This window comes from Cucurbita moschata, unplaced genomic scaffold (genome assembly GCF_002738365.1).
Source record: "Cucurbita moschata cultivar Rifu unplaced genomic scaffold, Cmos_1.0 Cmo_Scf00007, whole genome shotgun sequence".
Taxonomy (NCBI): Eukaryota; Viridiplantae; Streptophyta; class Magnoliopsida; order Cucurbitales; family Cucurbitaceae; genus Cucurbita; species Cucurbita moschata.
This window is the reverse complement of record NW_019268523.1, coordinates 44,657-59,242: the sequence shown is the minus strand read 5'-3', so window position 1 is coordinate 59,242 and position 14,586 is coordinate 44,657. Positions and strand designations below refer to the sequence as shown.

General features: G+C 36.4%; 2 protein-coding genes and 1 pseudogene across 2 annotated transcripts in view; 1 reads left to right on the top strand and 2 right to left on the bottom strand.

Moving 5' to 3' along the window:
• The window catches only part of LOC111445278, a 6,571-nt pseudogene extending 1,656 nt beyond the window's left edge, over window positions 1-4,915 (bottom strand).
• A 1,370-nt stretch (window positions 4,916-6,285) lies between these two features.
• Window positions 6,286-7,377, top strand: LOC111445277 (glucuronoxylan 4-O-methyltransferase 3-like). The gene has a single exon (XM_023083561.1). The coding sequence runs from the start codon at window positions 6,375-6,377 to the stop codon at window positions 7,248-7,250; it is 876 nt and encodes a 291-aa protein (XP_022939329.1). The 5' UTR covers window positions 6,286-6,374; the 3' UTR covers window positions 7,251-7,377.
• Window positions 7,378-7,501: 124 nt separating this feature from the next.
• LOC111445274 (suppressor of mec-8 and unc-52 protein homolog 1-like) overlaps window positions 7,502-14,586 on the bottom strand; it is a 12,652-nt gene continuing 5,567 nt past the window's right edge. The window contains exons 6-16 of the mRNA XM_023083559.1: window positions 14,134-14,237; window positions 13,415-13,501; window positions 13,289-13,342; window positions 11,942-12,037; window positions 10,686-10,813; window positions 10,330-10,456; window positions 10,167-10,226; window positions 9,974-10,081; window positions 9,187-9,287; window positions 8,542-8,593; window positions 7,502-7,840 (exon numbers count right to left, since the gene is read on the bottom strand). Of these exons, the coding sequence (XP_022939327.1) occupies window positions 7,742-7,840; window positions 8,542-8,593; window positions 9,187-9,287; window positions 9,974-10,081; window positions 10,167-10,226; window positions 10,330-10,456; window positions 10,686-10,813; window positions 11,942-12,037; window positions 13,289-13,342; window positions 13,415-13,501; window positions 14,134-14,237 (1,016 nt within the window). The 3' untranslated portion in view covers window positions 7,502-7,741. The remainder of the gene's footprint in view (window positions 7,841-8,541; window positions 8,594-9,186; window positions 9,288-9,973; window positions 10,082-10,166; window positions 10,227-10,329; window positions 10,457-10,685; window positions 10,814-11,941; window positions 12,038-13,288; window positions 13,343-13,414; window positions 13,502-14,133; window positions 14,238-14,586) is intronic.

Here is a 14,586-nt window from a genome sequence, read left to right as displayed (position 1 = left end):
AGGCAAGGAATTAAGAGCTTAGATGCTAGATGGACCAATATCTCCAATCAGATCCCCTATCAACCAAGGAGTTATGAGGGTGAAAATGTAGAGGCAAGGAATTAAGAGCTTAGATGCTAGATGGACCCATATCTCCAATCAGATCCCCTATCAACCAAGGAGTTATGAGGGTGAAAATGTAGAGGCAAGGAATTAAGAGCTTAGATGCTAGATGGACCAATATCTCCAATCAGATCCCCTATCAACCAAGGAATTATCATATCCTAAGTCCCTATTGATGAATATGTCTAATGTGTTATTATGTTACATAATCAACAAAAGAGCTTAGATGCTAGATGGACCAATATCTCCAATCAGATCCCCTATCAACCAAGGAATTATGAGGGTGAAAATATAGAGGCGAGGCATACTTGCTCCTAATATTATGATCAGTTCATAATATAATTTAATGAAACATTACATTATTTTCAATATTAAAATTACTTGTTTGACGAGCTCGTCATGAGCCGAGTGCCAATGTTGCCAAGGCTAGATGATTGCGCCTCACCTCAACAAATTTCTGATGAAATTGCTGAAATTTTCCAGCCTTGATTGCTTCTCGGATTGATCGAAAGAATCCTAGATAATGATGAGTGTTATGTCTGCAATAAGGTGAGAATTATTACTGTGAGAATGAAGATTGAGACAACTAAGTATATTTCAGGTAGTGAAATGTTCATACAACTCCAGCAGTATCTGAGCCAGCATTTCATAGACATTTAGCAAGTGATTTGAACAGTTATATATATATTAACAAAAGTGATATTTAGACAAAACTAGTTTGATTGACAAACGACAATTACAAAATGCTCTTCTAGGGGCCAGAGAACTCACAATAATATTACAAAAAGGATCATAAAGTCTGCATTAATAGTGATGATTATTAAACACAAACTTAGTCACAAGCTACAAAAATTTAGGCTTACTAAAACCATAAACCAACGTAGCCTTAAATGTTTAGGTTCCATAAAATATTAAAAATATGTATTTCCAGCTTCCACAGGGTGGAGACGAAATCCAACCAAAAGTCAAAACAAGACGCATGCTTCATGCAACTCTTGGTCAAATTGAGGTACACTTAAGTTGGTCAAGCAACTTGATCTAAAAGATTGAAAAACTATACCTGGAAGTCCAAGCCCACAGATCATGCGGGGCATTTCCTCTGGTAAAACATCCTGTGCAAGGAATGAAAGAATTGCAAGTAGTACATTTCCTTTTCGCTTACAAAACACATGCGGGAAAATGTGTAATAAAAGTGGACATGAGGCAACACAGCTTTGGATAGAGCTACTTAGAATACAGAGAGGGAAGATAGAAAAGAAAGGATACGGAAAGTGACGCAGAGAAGGAGAGAGAAGCAAAGGGATATGGATGTAATGAGAATCACAGTGAAGTTGCCTTTTTATTTGTCTTTGAAAAAAAATTCATCAAGGACAATGAACGTAAAGAGAATAGAAAAAACTTCAAAAGAAAAAAAACCAAACTCCGACAGATTGTTAACAGAGGACTACACAAACAAATCCAACTTGCTACTCTTAAGCTTCAAAGTTCAACTCATCAACTATTATGGTTCACATGCAAAACATCCACGTTCTCAGTTGGTGCAGAAAAAGGATGGCAATGTTCCAAAAGACAAACCTGACAGCATTACAAGCAAAATCCTTACCGTAATGGCATCAAGAAGGGCAGGACGCTCATCCGTGCTCTCTCCAAGCCCAAAACCTCCAATCCAGTAACCTACCAAAAATTGTTTGTTCAAACTGAGAAATCAGAATAAGCGGCCGGAAACTAGGATAGAAATGATCAATTTAACTGAACAAAATGCAACCGGAAAACAATCATTCCTTACATGCTAGATAGGGTCGAGGAACACAAATATTGACATTCTGTTCAAAATTTTATTTGTTATGTTAATGGCTATTAAGAACTTTGATAGTCTAGACAAATTCTGCAAGAAGCTAGAAATTGATATAACACAAAATTAGCTCTACAGCAATTAATTCTTGAACTAATTACCACTGTTTCACCTTATATACAAAGAACAAGTTATTGAACCTGATACATAACGCTTAACCACCTCCGCAGCACATCTTGACGTTCTTCTACATCATTGCCTCCAACAATAGCTCCAAAAACAGCTCCACCTGTCTTCATTATAATAATAAGTTACTTGTTTCAAATCACTCTTGACATGATTGGGAAAAGAAAAAAATATAAAAAGGACCAAACCTACACATAAAGACTAAATACTATCACTACACCATGAGTCATGACAGCATTCCCATATTGCTTTTGCATTAATGAGTCAACAACAGCCATATGACTCTTATCAGAAAAGGCAACAGTCATATGACTTAGATACACTCTAAAAATCTTAAGAATATCTCTTCATAAGAAAAATTTATATACAACCTATAAATTCTGCTGCATGTATATGGCCCAATACTCTTGATTTGAGGGCATTTTGAAAGCTATTAAAATGATACTCTGGAAGCACCGAACAGCTATCTCATGCCATAATACCCAGAAACAACAAAGCTATTAAAATGTTTCATTTGTGCATTTGTTAACAACCACTTCTAAAATACTAGTGGGAAACCACAATCCAATCGTTACCCATAGGCACCTAGTCTAGGGAACTTTAGGCACCTAACCCTTTTACACTTGAGAATCTATACCTAAAATATGCAAGTAAAAGCCTGTCCAATCAATCACTCTAGTATTTAGATTTTGGAAAATCTCTGATGATCACCTACCATGAACAAGTGTTTAAAGAAATCCACCAAACTTTTTCACAACATTCTTATCTGATAGAATTATGTCATTTCTATCAATTTAAAAGGGACCAGAATTCCCCTCCTTTGGTCAGCTTGCTCTGGAAATTTTGGCCTACTTTCTGCTCGTTCATGAATTTTCCTATCTAAGCACTATGATGCTATAAATTTCCCTATAGAAATGCACAACCAGATGCTTTTTTGACTGCTGCTTTTCCCAACTTATTTTCTCTCTATGGGCCTAGCCACTTGTTGAAGTTTAAAACACACAACACACTACGAAAGAGCAATTATGTACTGCTTATCTAAATGCTTAGAAATAATGCTCATTGACCTACATTTCTCAACATTACACATCTAGCAGAGTTCAAATCCAGACAAGATGCTGATATATAAAAGGGGCATCCTAGCGTTCTTACTGAGTTCATTGTGATGCATTCATCCAGCCATTTCACAGTTCGATCCACTGATGTTTTATTCCTTTTATCTGAAACCCACGATGGTACTTCATCAGCCAAGGAGGCCCAAATGTCTGGTTTCATGCACGAAATCATTTCAATTTACGCAACAGGTCTAATCTACAATTACAAAGCGAACTTAGAAACTAGTTCTCCAAATTATATACTAAAGATGGATAGCCAAAGTTGATGCAACGAGTAGTGAGATTCCATTACCGAACGATGACCCCTAGTAGTCTCAAAAGATGCTCCAAACTTATTGGTAGCATCACATTTTGGAAGGCACTGAACAGAATCCCTTGCTACAGCTGCAAATCCATATTCATGTAAACCAAGTAAATGCTATAGCCCTCCAATACTTGATATTGTTTTTGATGAATGACCTTCTATGCTATGATTTAAATGATAAAAAAGTCAATGTGACTAACATCAAACCAATATCAATTAAAAACAACTATCTTCATGTTATACTTGAAATATTTTTTTTCTACCGGACTTGTTTGTTAACTACACAGTGAAGGACAGCCAATTTTTTAATACAAGATGGAATCATGAAAATCTAAGCCGATATTTTGGATGAGAACTGTAACAGGAGCATAAAGTGCCTAAAGAGAAACAGCCACCAACATCGAGAACGACGTAGAGAATCAATTAATGTACCTACTACCTGTACAAAAATGAACTCATCTGATAAATCTAAAGAGAGAACTAAATTTTCATTACAGCATGTCATCTAAAAGTTAAAAATTTATTTATGTACGGAAGTTGAATCGAGGACCAAAGATAGATAAAAGCAATGGATTCCACAAATTTATTGACTGTTCTTTCACGCATACAAATGATTATAAATAAAAAAAATCCATAGATAAGCTGTGTAAGAAGAGCCTAGAGCATAAATCGAAACATCATAAATTAGTCGTTGCATCATTAACTCAGCCGTTCAGATAGTTAAGAATCACAGCGACATAATTATCATTCCAACTCCCATGATTACACGCTCTACATCCATCGCCAGTAATCGTCCTTTCCTATGACATATTCCCCTAGAAAAATCCAAAAGGTACCGCACGATTATTTCCAAGTACGAACTTCTTATCTCATGCTTTAGCCAGTCCTATTTTCATGATTGTAGAATAGTTTCTAGTCCAGGAATCGTCCTCGCAGACAAACAATCTTAAGCTAGACGGGAACGAATAAATGAAAAGAAAATCCATGCAACAAAGTAGAGCGAGACACTCCAATTAAGAAACACAGTGAACGCGAATGAAGTGAGTGATCAGTACATCGAACGCAAATCGAATTAAAATGAAACGATTGAATGCAGCTGAAGGCGTAGGGATTGTGTAGAATACTTACAAGTGAAGAGGACTGAATTGGAGGAGGTGAGAATCAGGCGAAGGGAGAGAGGGAAGAAGATCAGGAGAGCTGAAATTAGGCAGTCCTTTGCGAGTAGAGAGAAGTAACGCGGGAGTCTCCATGGCGGAAGCGCAGTGGACGAGCTGTAGAAATCCGGTGCGCGCCTTGCCGTTGCCCCATGCCTTCACCGCGAATTTCATTCTCTCTAAATAGAGACAAAAGCTTTGGCGCTCAATTCTGTTTGAAATGTTGAACTCCTTTTATATATGGACGCCACTTTTCAGCCACTTCAGCCCTCGCCTCCCCTTCTCCAACCATTTTTGGAAGTCCCTTTTATTTTCGTTTTTCTTAAAACGTTGTAATAAAATTAAAAAAAAAAAAGAAAAAAAAAAAGAAAAAGAAACAAAACTATTTTAATTGTTATTAGTTTTCTTTTATACATTAATCTTCCATCCTCCAACTCAAAAATAAATAAATCTTAATCAACCAAGATAAAATTTAAAATATTATTTTAGAGCCGGTTAAATCATTTTTACAGGTGTTTAAAAATCATAAAAAAATAATTTTGAGAAGATCCTTTTCGTCTATTTAGTAAATAATAATAATAAATTAAATTAGAGAAAAAAGAAAAAAAAAAGTTAAGTAGTAGGAAGAACATGCACGTGTTTTACAACAAGAGATGTCTATGGGTGGGAATGGGAATACTACCTATTTCATTTTTCATTGGGCGAAATTCTCAATTTATTTTTGTAGGAATTGGTTTCGGGTAATTTTCTTTTTATATTTATTATTCTTTAACAAATAGTTATTTTAAAGCTTTTTCATTTTTTAATATAATCTTTATTAAAAAAAATTCATAAAACAAAATATATGTACCATTTTCTAGGCGTCATTTTTTTTAAATTTAAATTTTAACATTACACCATACTATTTTATAATTCAAAAACATTTACAACATAGTCTTTACTTTAAATATTAAAATTAAAATCTTAAAATTAACTTCTTTACCTCATATATATATATATTTAATATATTGAAAATATATTTATATTAGGTAGGACAGAGATGAAACCAAAAAAATTGGGCACGCAAACAAAAAAAAAAAAATTCTCACTTCCTCTCCTATTCTTAATCTAAATGGAGAATCGAGACTCCAGCTTCCAGCTAAAATAGAATGGTGTTACATCTGAAAGAGGCAGCAAAGCAAGAGAATGCTTTTGGATGATTGATTTATTTTGAAGCAACAACCAAAGACGCATTATTAGTGTCACCAGATCTCCAACCACACCACGTTTCCGTCTTCCAACATAGCTATCATGAGAAACAACATTTCCAACTGGTAAGTACCCCGCCAGATATTACAAATACAATTATTTCACTTTCATTCCATGATATTACTACTTGGGCGAGAAATATTTAAGTTGAAGCCTAGTCTTGATTCACAGAAACAAAGATTGAGTAGAAAAAGAAAAAACTGCCCAGCAGGTCCACCAACTGTTGTGGACTTTTCTACCAAACCAACAGCCTCCTAACCATCTTGTCACCATCAAATTTGGAGCTCTCTTCTTTGCTTCAACTTTACTTTTGCAATTCTTTCACTGCAGCTTTGCGTTCTCATAAATGTCTGGGATCTCTGCTGCACTTTGTGAAGAATTTGAAACTCATTTCACTCCCTCTTCCATCGTCTGAATGTTAATGTAATTCGTCCATAAATTTTCAGAAAAAGCTTCAACAACAACATTCAACAATGAGCATGAGGTCCAGACCTCCACTCTCCATTAACCTTAAGCTCATTCTTCTTCTCTTCTTCTTCCTTTCCATCTTCATGTTAGTAATTAAATCAGGTTTACAATCTTCCCAGAATAGGCCGTCGCCCGTTGCACAAACCCATGTATCCAATTTGACAGAAGAACCAGCATGCCCATCTCTTCCCTTCACTCCAAGTTGCACAAAGACCCCGCCTTCTCTGGCCAACGCTCTCATCCATTACGCAACCACCAACATAACCCCTCAACAAACCCTCAAGGAGATCTCTGTGTCCGCCAGAGTCCTGGAAAGAAAGTCACCCTGCAACTTTTTGGTCTTCGGTTTGGGCCATGACAGCCTTATGTGGACAGCTCTCAACCATGGAGGTCGCACGGTTTTCCTTGAAGAAGACAAGGCCTGGATCGATCAAATACAGGAGCGGGTGCCCTCCTTGGAGGCTTATAACGTGCAGTACGACACCAAGGTCCATCAAGCAGAAGAGCTTATGAAGATGGGAATGGAAGAAGAGTGCAAGACTGTGGGAGACCCCAGATTTTCCAAATGTCAACTTGCGCTCAAAGGCTTTCCAACCGAGATTTATGACATGGAATGGGACTTGATAATGGTGGATGCTCCAACAGGCTACTTCAATGAGGCGCCCGGAAGGATGAGTGCCATCTACACGGCTGGCCTCATGGCTAGGAACAGACAGGAGGGTGACACCGATGTGTTCGTTCATGATGTGGACAGAGTGGTTGAGGACAAATTCTCTATGGCTTTTCTCTGCGAAGGATATCTCAGGAAACAAGAGGGCAGGATTAGGCACTTCACCATTCCAAGTCATAGGACTCGTGGGAGCAGACCTTTCTGCCCGTAGAGACCACCTTTCTTTCAAATTTCACTTCGGATTATTAGTATTATGATATCTGTCAAAGAGCGTGTTGTTCTTCTCATACAAAACCATTTTGATTTTATTATTGCATACAAAACAATTTCAAATCTGAGTTGCTTATGGGTTCAGTGATGATTTAACATGTTCATATAAAAGACTAGAACTTGTTCAAAGTTCAAAATAACGCACTCATATAAAAGACTAGAACTTGTTAGTGACGGGTAGAAAGGAGTTCATATAAAATTTTAGCAGGGTTGCTGGCTGTCTTTCTCTTAACAAATCGAATCACCAATTTATCTTTATACTCTACACGGAGCATGCTCAGGCAACAGCACCACAAGATTCCATACATGGATTATCATCATTTAAATAATATCATTAGTTTATCGAGTAAACTAAGTTGCAAATAAGATAAATGAATACAACTACAAGTGTTAAAAGTTTTCCACTTAAAATAGTAGGCATGGGCGGAAGAGTCAAGGCCTCCATAATTTCATTGTGCTGTCTTCACTATAAGTAGCAACTAGATTTCTATGAGGATGATGACTCACACCTATCACGTCCTTCTCATGAACCTAGCAGAAACAAATTAAAAGAATTTGGTATCATTATATTTTCCTTTTTGAGCTTCTTTCAAGTTTAAACAATCTAGCATCCAATCGTGCAAAGAATATGTAACAATTCAAACCAATAATAAAATAACAAGCCCAAGAAAAAGGAAAGTTATGTCTTGCAGACGTCCCAAGGAGGGAGGAATTCCTTTATGCACCGAAAACAATCAACATGGCACCAAGTGGTTTTATGAGTTTCCTATAGCTACATGGGATTCAAACTTGTATTCAACAACTTCAAAGCATTCGATCATCCATCGATTAAGTTTTTTAATGTAATTAATTTCCTTCAATCAGAGAACCATTCATATATTTTTCCTAAAATTAGGTTCCTTGATGGCTTATTCACGTAGAAGAACCAACACAATAGGCTTTGCCTACAGCCTTTCCATGTTCTCATTCATTTGTATTGTGAGGAGAGGCATTGGAGGATCAAAACTATACTCTAGGGCAACTGACAGAAACAGCAACCTAAAGTATACTAACCTACTTAATTATGATTTATAAATTATACATGGGCGAGCCAACTCTGATTTCATCAAAATATTCAAATAAAATACTATAGCCAGATAAAAATGTCACATTGATAAGAAATGTGTTCTAATCTTTGGGCAACTGAGAATCGGCCAGGAGAAATCCAAGTAATTGGAGTACAAAACACATACCTTCATGAGATGCTCCAGCTTACCGGATTGGTGGCTGAAGCAATACATATTCCTGCATATGGTAGACAAATTAAAGAACATAGGTTAAAAATAAAAATAAATAAATGAATTTGTTGATGAAAAAACTCGCAAATGGAGACCATATATGTGGTTTTAGATGTCAATCTTGATGAAAATTTCGAGCTATAAATTTTAAAGAAATCGCAATGAAAATATTGATCAATTGTCTATGCAGATGGATATTTTTTAAAGAATTTTAAATATAAAAATAAGAAAAAAATATTTAAATAAACAAATAAACATTTCACCCATTTTAAATAAGTTGAAATTTCTTCTTTATTAATATTAAGTCCACTTTGTTGATATTTTATTTATATTTCATCTTTTTTAAGAGATAATGGAAATGTTGATTCACCATGATGGAAATATCAACATATACTTACGCAAATCGACATATGAAATTACAATGGGTAAGGTCAAACAATCATATTTCAGTAAAAAGGGTACCAACTAGAATTAGTAACAGTGTATACCCACGTCTGGAAAAAAAGAAAGAAAAGGAAACTGCACCAAACATGACAAATAGAGGACACAACACAGCTGGATGACTTTAATTTTATGCATCCAAAACATAAGAAAACAGACCTGTCTTCACCAATGCAGTATATCCATTCACCTTTTGGTGATACGCAAGCTGCAACGAAGTCTCCCCCTTCTCTTTTACCAGATGAGAAGCTCTTGACAACCTATATGCAAGCAATAGATTAATAAGCCAAGATAGTAATTGTATTAATTACATTATTCTGCAGAACTTTCTGAAGTGTGTCATGAGCATCATAATAATCTGTAAGAAAAAAATCTTTTTCATCATATCCCACCTACTCGGAGTTCAGAAAGACTTTCATCGTAACCCATGCAACTACATTTTATGTCAAAGCAATTTGGAAAAAAAAAAAAAACCAAAAAGTGATTCAGCTTCAAAGTCATGCAAGCAGATACTTCCACATTTGTTTGCATAAAGGTGTAGGAACGCAAGAGCAAAGAGAGAATATGTTGAAATTATTGAGAACAATCCAGCAATAGCTGCACCAGTTAACTTCAATGCCACACCTAATCATTAGATACTTGAAGACATCCACGTGGACATATCAAGAGGTTAATTGATTTGTCTACCATGACAATCTAGAGAAGAACATTATTTTTTCAAAATGTGGGTAGGATGGTTATGCAATTTGAACAGTGTTTTGAAACCCTCACCGTAGTGCTGGTAGGGGCACTTTTTGTTACAACAACCTTTCTATGGTTTTACCAATTGGTTTTCACAGCCTTGTGCCATGTAAATTTTATTCATCAATAAAATAGTCTCTTATCTAGAAAGACAATCGAGGGAAGAAAATGATCTCACTCCTAGCTTAGCAATTAACATAAGTACCTGCCCTTGCAATGTCATGATGTATATTGACGATGTCTTGTTACAAACAACAATAAGATCGGCATTTTTGGGGAAGATATGAACTGAATTCACAGAGGCATCTCCTCCCTAGGATTCCAAAAAGTGAACAGTGGTGAGCAACACTAAGTTTTTTGTGTTAATATCTCTCATCTATTAAAGCAGTTTCACAAACCCTTAATGGAGGCGGTGGCTTGAACGTATGCAGACAATCGGTTGTCTTCACATCCCAAACCTACAACGAACAACAAATTTACTATGTTACTTGGAACGATCCCAGCCTGCCAACTACATTGCACAGTCAATAGTCATAGAACATGGTCAAAATAATGATCAACCTTGACCGTGCAATCACTAGATGCGGTAATGACACGTGCTCCATCATTAGTAAAGACTGCATCATTCACATATGATGAATGGCCACGGAATTCCTTCAATAGTTTCCCAGACTTTAAGCCATGGATTCTATATCAAATATAACACAAATTAGTTATAACATTAAAAAGGAAGAAGTCGTGAACATCCAAGAATTAATTTGGGGGAAGAAAGTAAAGATGAAGTTTTTTCTTTTAAAAAAAAGCCAAAAACTAACCAGATAAAACCATAATTCCCATTAACATATACCATAGAGTAATGTCCACTAGAGCAAACATAGAAAATATTCTCATAGCAACAATCAAGATCTTGAACCAACCTTGCTGTGGTGTCAAAAGATGCACTCAACAACTGGGTTCCATCACGAGAGAAAACAACACTCGTAACTCCCTGAGAATGAGCACGTTCGAGACGCCGCAAGCATTGGCCAGTCCTTACACGCCATACCTAGATCACGACAAAAATATGGATCTCCAATGATTGAAAGTAACATAATATTGTCCCAATAATAACCAATAGCTTCCTAAGGTATCAAAGACAAGCAGTCAAAGAGTACAAGTTAATGCTAGTACACCAATGTATAATTACTTAGATACTACATCCCTACCTCATTGTACATATTATATTCTACTTATTTAGTTTTTTTTTTTTTTTTTTTTTTTTTTTTTTTTGCGAAAAAATAAAAATAAAAAAAGAAGAAGAAGAATGAATGAAAAGAAAAAAGAAAAGAAAAAAGAACTTGCGTTCAATCAAAAAAAGAGCTTGAGGCTTTAAATGGACCAAATCACAATAGCTTCTTGTGATTCTTTCCAAGTCTGCTTTTATTTCAACTCTATGGTGCCAGCATAGGACTTCATTACCTGAGCGAAAAAACAAGACCTTACTTGCCACACGATCCAATCTTATCATTAACAGTGGATGCAAAATGACCTCCACCCTAGAGGATGGCTCCCTTTTTTGACCAAATGAACCCCAAATGATAAAAAAAACAGACCCATACCGAGCATTGTCAAGGCCCTCCACCGTAACCTTGCAATGAATGTACCACGGCAGCCCCACCATAAGGGAATAATGCCTCAGAATGCAGTCGAACTTGTTAATCCTTCACTTTGGGATATGGGGTGCCCTTGCCTTGATGCTTCCTAGACCTTCTGTAACTACTCACCATGTAATGTGAATGCGTCTCATTTGGTAAAAAGTTTGGTTGTTCTTAACATTCCTCGTATTTACATTAGAGATTAAATAGCCAATGTTTACTATTCGTAAAATGGATAAATTTTATGCTCCCATAGTGTAGGACTAAACTTTATCAGAACTCTGCCTCCATAACCCTCCAGAATATAATATTAAACAAAATTAGACACGGCCGCTGAAAAAAAAATCTCTCTAGAAAATAAAACGTAATGCGCACACACAATGGTATGGAGAATTTTTTATTCTAGCAACACATTTAAATTGCGTGTTTAAGATAGATAAATAATAAGCAACACAAACAAGCATAGAAATGATTACAGATTACATCCTACTGGAAGAATGATTACACAAGTGATTGAAGAAGCTGAACTCAGAACTCACTTTGATTTTCCCATCTTGTGAACCAGAAGCAATCATCTCTGAGTCTCTACTAAAATCAACGCAAAGGACCGGATCATCATGCATCATAAAAGTTTCCTGTAAACCCACTTGCATGTTAAAATATGCAACCAACAAGAAACTTATTGTAATACCCCTATGTTGAGTTTTGGGCAAATGTGAGATGTGTGGATGACTTGGAAAAGTAAGGATAAATAAGTGCATAAAGAATAAATAAAGAAGTAAATAAATAAATTTTAAAGTACAGCATTGGCCACCCCGCCGCCGTTTACCCTGTCGTTGGCGTACGGTGGCTATGGCATGCAAGGTACAATGAGGAGGCGACTTAACACACTTTCCTCACAGATTTCGCTGGATTTGGGGCACTGGAGTGATTTAACGGACTGTGGAGCTTGGATTGGAGGAGAAAACTTGACGGAAGGAGAGGGAGAACGAGAAGACTGAGATCAAAACCCACGACGTCGGCAAGGTAGCACGAACGGAGAAGGAGATCAAAGTCGTGGTTCACAGGTGAGTTTTCTGAGTTTACTGCGAAGTTTGAGCTACCGTATCTCACTCGTTCTCTGGATGGAATTTGATGAAATTGGTCTTGTTGGATTCAGCATGATGAGATCTACGAGGTTGGTGAAGGAGTAGAGGGCACGTGGGGCGTGTATCGTGAGTTGTGATCAATGGAAGAGATGGCAGCAAAAACCATCGTCCAAGGGTAAGCTAGGGTGAGGAAGAAGATGAGTCGATTCAAGCACACCGGACCTAGCCGATCCAATTGAACCAGACCTAGCCAGTTCAGTTGGACCAATTTGGTCCAATTGAACTGAACTGCCATGTGTTTTGATATTTCCCTCCAGAGACCGTATATGAGCACATAACTAAGAGACCGTCACAAGGATGAGGTTCAACGAAAGCCTACAAGTAGGTTGCTTACATACTTCTGCTACTCTTTGTATTTACAGACAAAGCATAAACCACTTTCAATGGAGGGAGCGTGCAGCTGCAGAGGGATCCTAGATCAAGTCCTTTCCTTTTGTGTCACTTTTAATATTATTTTAATGTTATTTATCTAAAAACTCGTGCTATTTTGTAACTGGTTTTTATGCCGACTCTCCAAACTATTTTGTGCTCTAAATTAATTTAAACTATTTTGTGCTCTAAATTAATTTTATGTCAATTTTAAATGCATGTTTGACTTTTTCTCCTGGTATCTTCCCCGTTTTACAAAATTGAAAAGAATGTGCATGCAGGTAATGCTTTCAGTATATCAAACTAAGTGGACTTACATATGGAAAAGATATGACGATGCAACAAAGGATAGAGGGCAAGCATACTTACATCAGCCTGATACTGAAGATCCTTCTTGAGTTTACCACTTATATAATCCCAGACCTGTACGTAAATAGAAGTTAAAGAAGCTACATGGACAATTCTCAAACATCCCATCCATTTATATGGCTATACCTCAATAAATCCATCCACAGAGCAAGAAACTAGAAACTGCCCATCTGGTGAGAACCGAGCAGATTCTGCATGACTTTTTGTACCAAACTGCATTGAAATTAATTTGAATTATGACAAAATTGAACAGGAGATACATAAAGAATTGATCCTAATCAAGGAAGGAAAAAACAAATAAACATCTTATCAATCCTCTTGTTTGTTCCTATATATTCCAGACAAGTTTTTTCTTTTATTGAGAAAAGATGGAAGTATACAACCTCTAGAAAAAGAAAATAAAGACAGTGGCCAACAAAAACAACAGTCACGGATGCCAAACAAGGACCAGCCTCGCAGCAACCTAGAAAGAAGCTCCAATCTAAAAGAAAACGACCTAACAAGAAATGACAAAAGGAGGAGTGCCTCTAAATGTGATCCAAGTGTTAACACCTCTTGTTTTTTCTTTATCCTCTAATTTCTATGATCCAAGAGTGCTTCCTAAACCTTTTGTTCAGCATGTTGATTGGTGCCCTATCTCAAAAAGGGAAGCGATTGACTTGGTTTGCACCTTTGCCTTTAGAAAGATTAGCAGAGCGTCTAGAAACTCTCTTCTGGAAAGGAATCGCAAGAGAGTTTGCCACATAAAAACTAGGTGTCTTAAAAATAATAATAATAGTAATCAACAAATACAAAAATCATGCATCATGGAACATCCAAACAAGCATTGGATTTACTATTTTCACCTTTATTGTGTGAGAAAGAGTTGTAGGATAAACATCCTCCACATCTTGTTTCATAGCAGCAGTTCCACGAAATAAGTCAAACTGCGTTCCTGGAGGAAGTAAGCCTGAAAGAAGAACTACTTCATTGCAGCAACCATATGAAAACACTTCTAAACCACTTTAAGAGCCATCTTCCAATGTATTAGACATATTAACGGGAAAATGATATTTAGTAGCTCATAATTTACACAATATGTACTCCACAATTGGTGATCAAACATTGATATCCTTTCGAGGATAAATGATTGTATACCTCCAAATATTCTTCTATCATAGTTTTTATTTATTGGGTAAGCTAATGTTTCAATTACACAACACCTAAATAGAGGAACTCTTTCCCCATTTTCCCATGGAACCTACCATAAAAATATCTCCGTATATGTTCTATCAGATTTTTTTTTTTTTTTTTTTGGG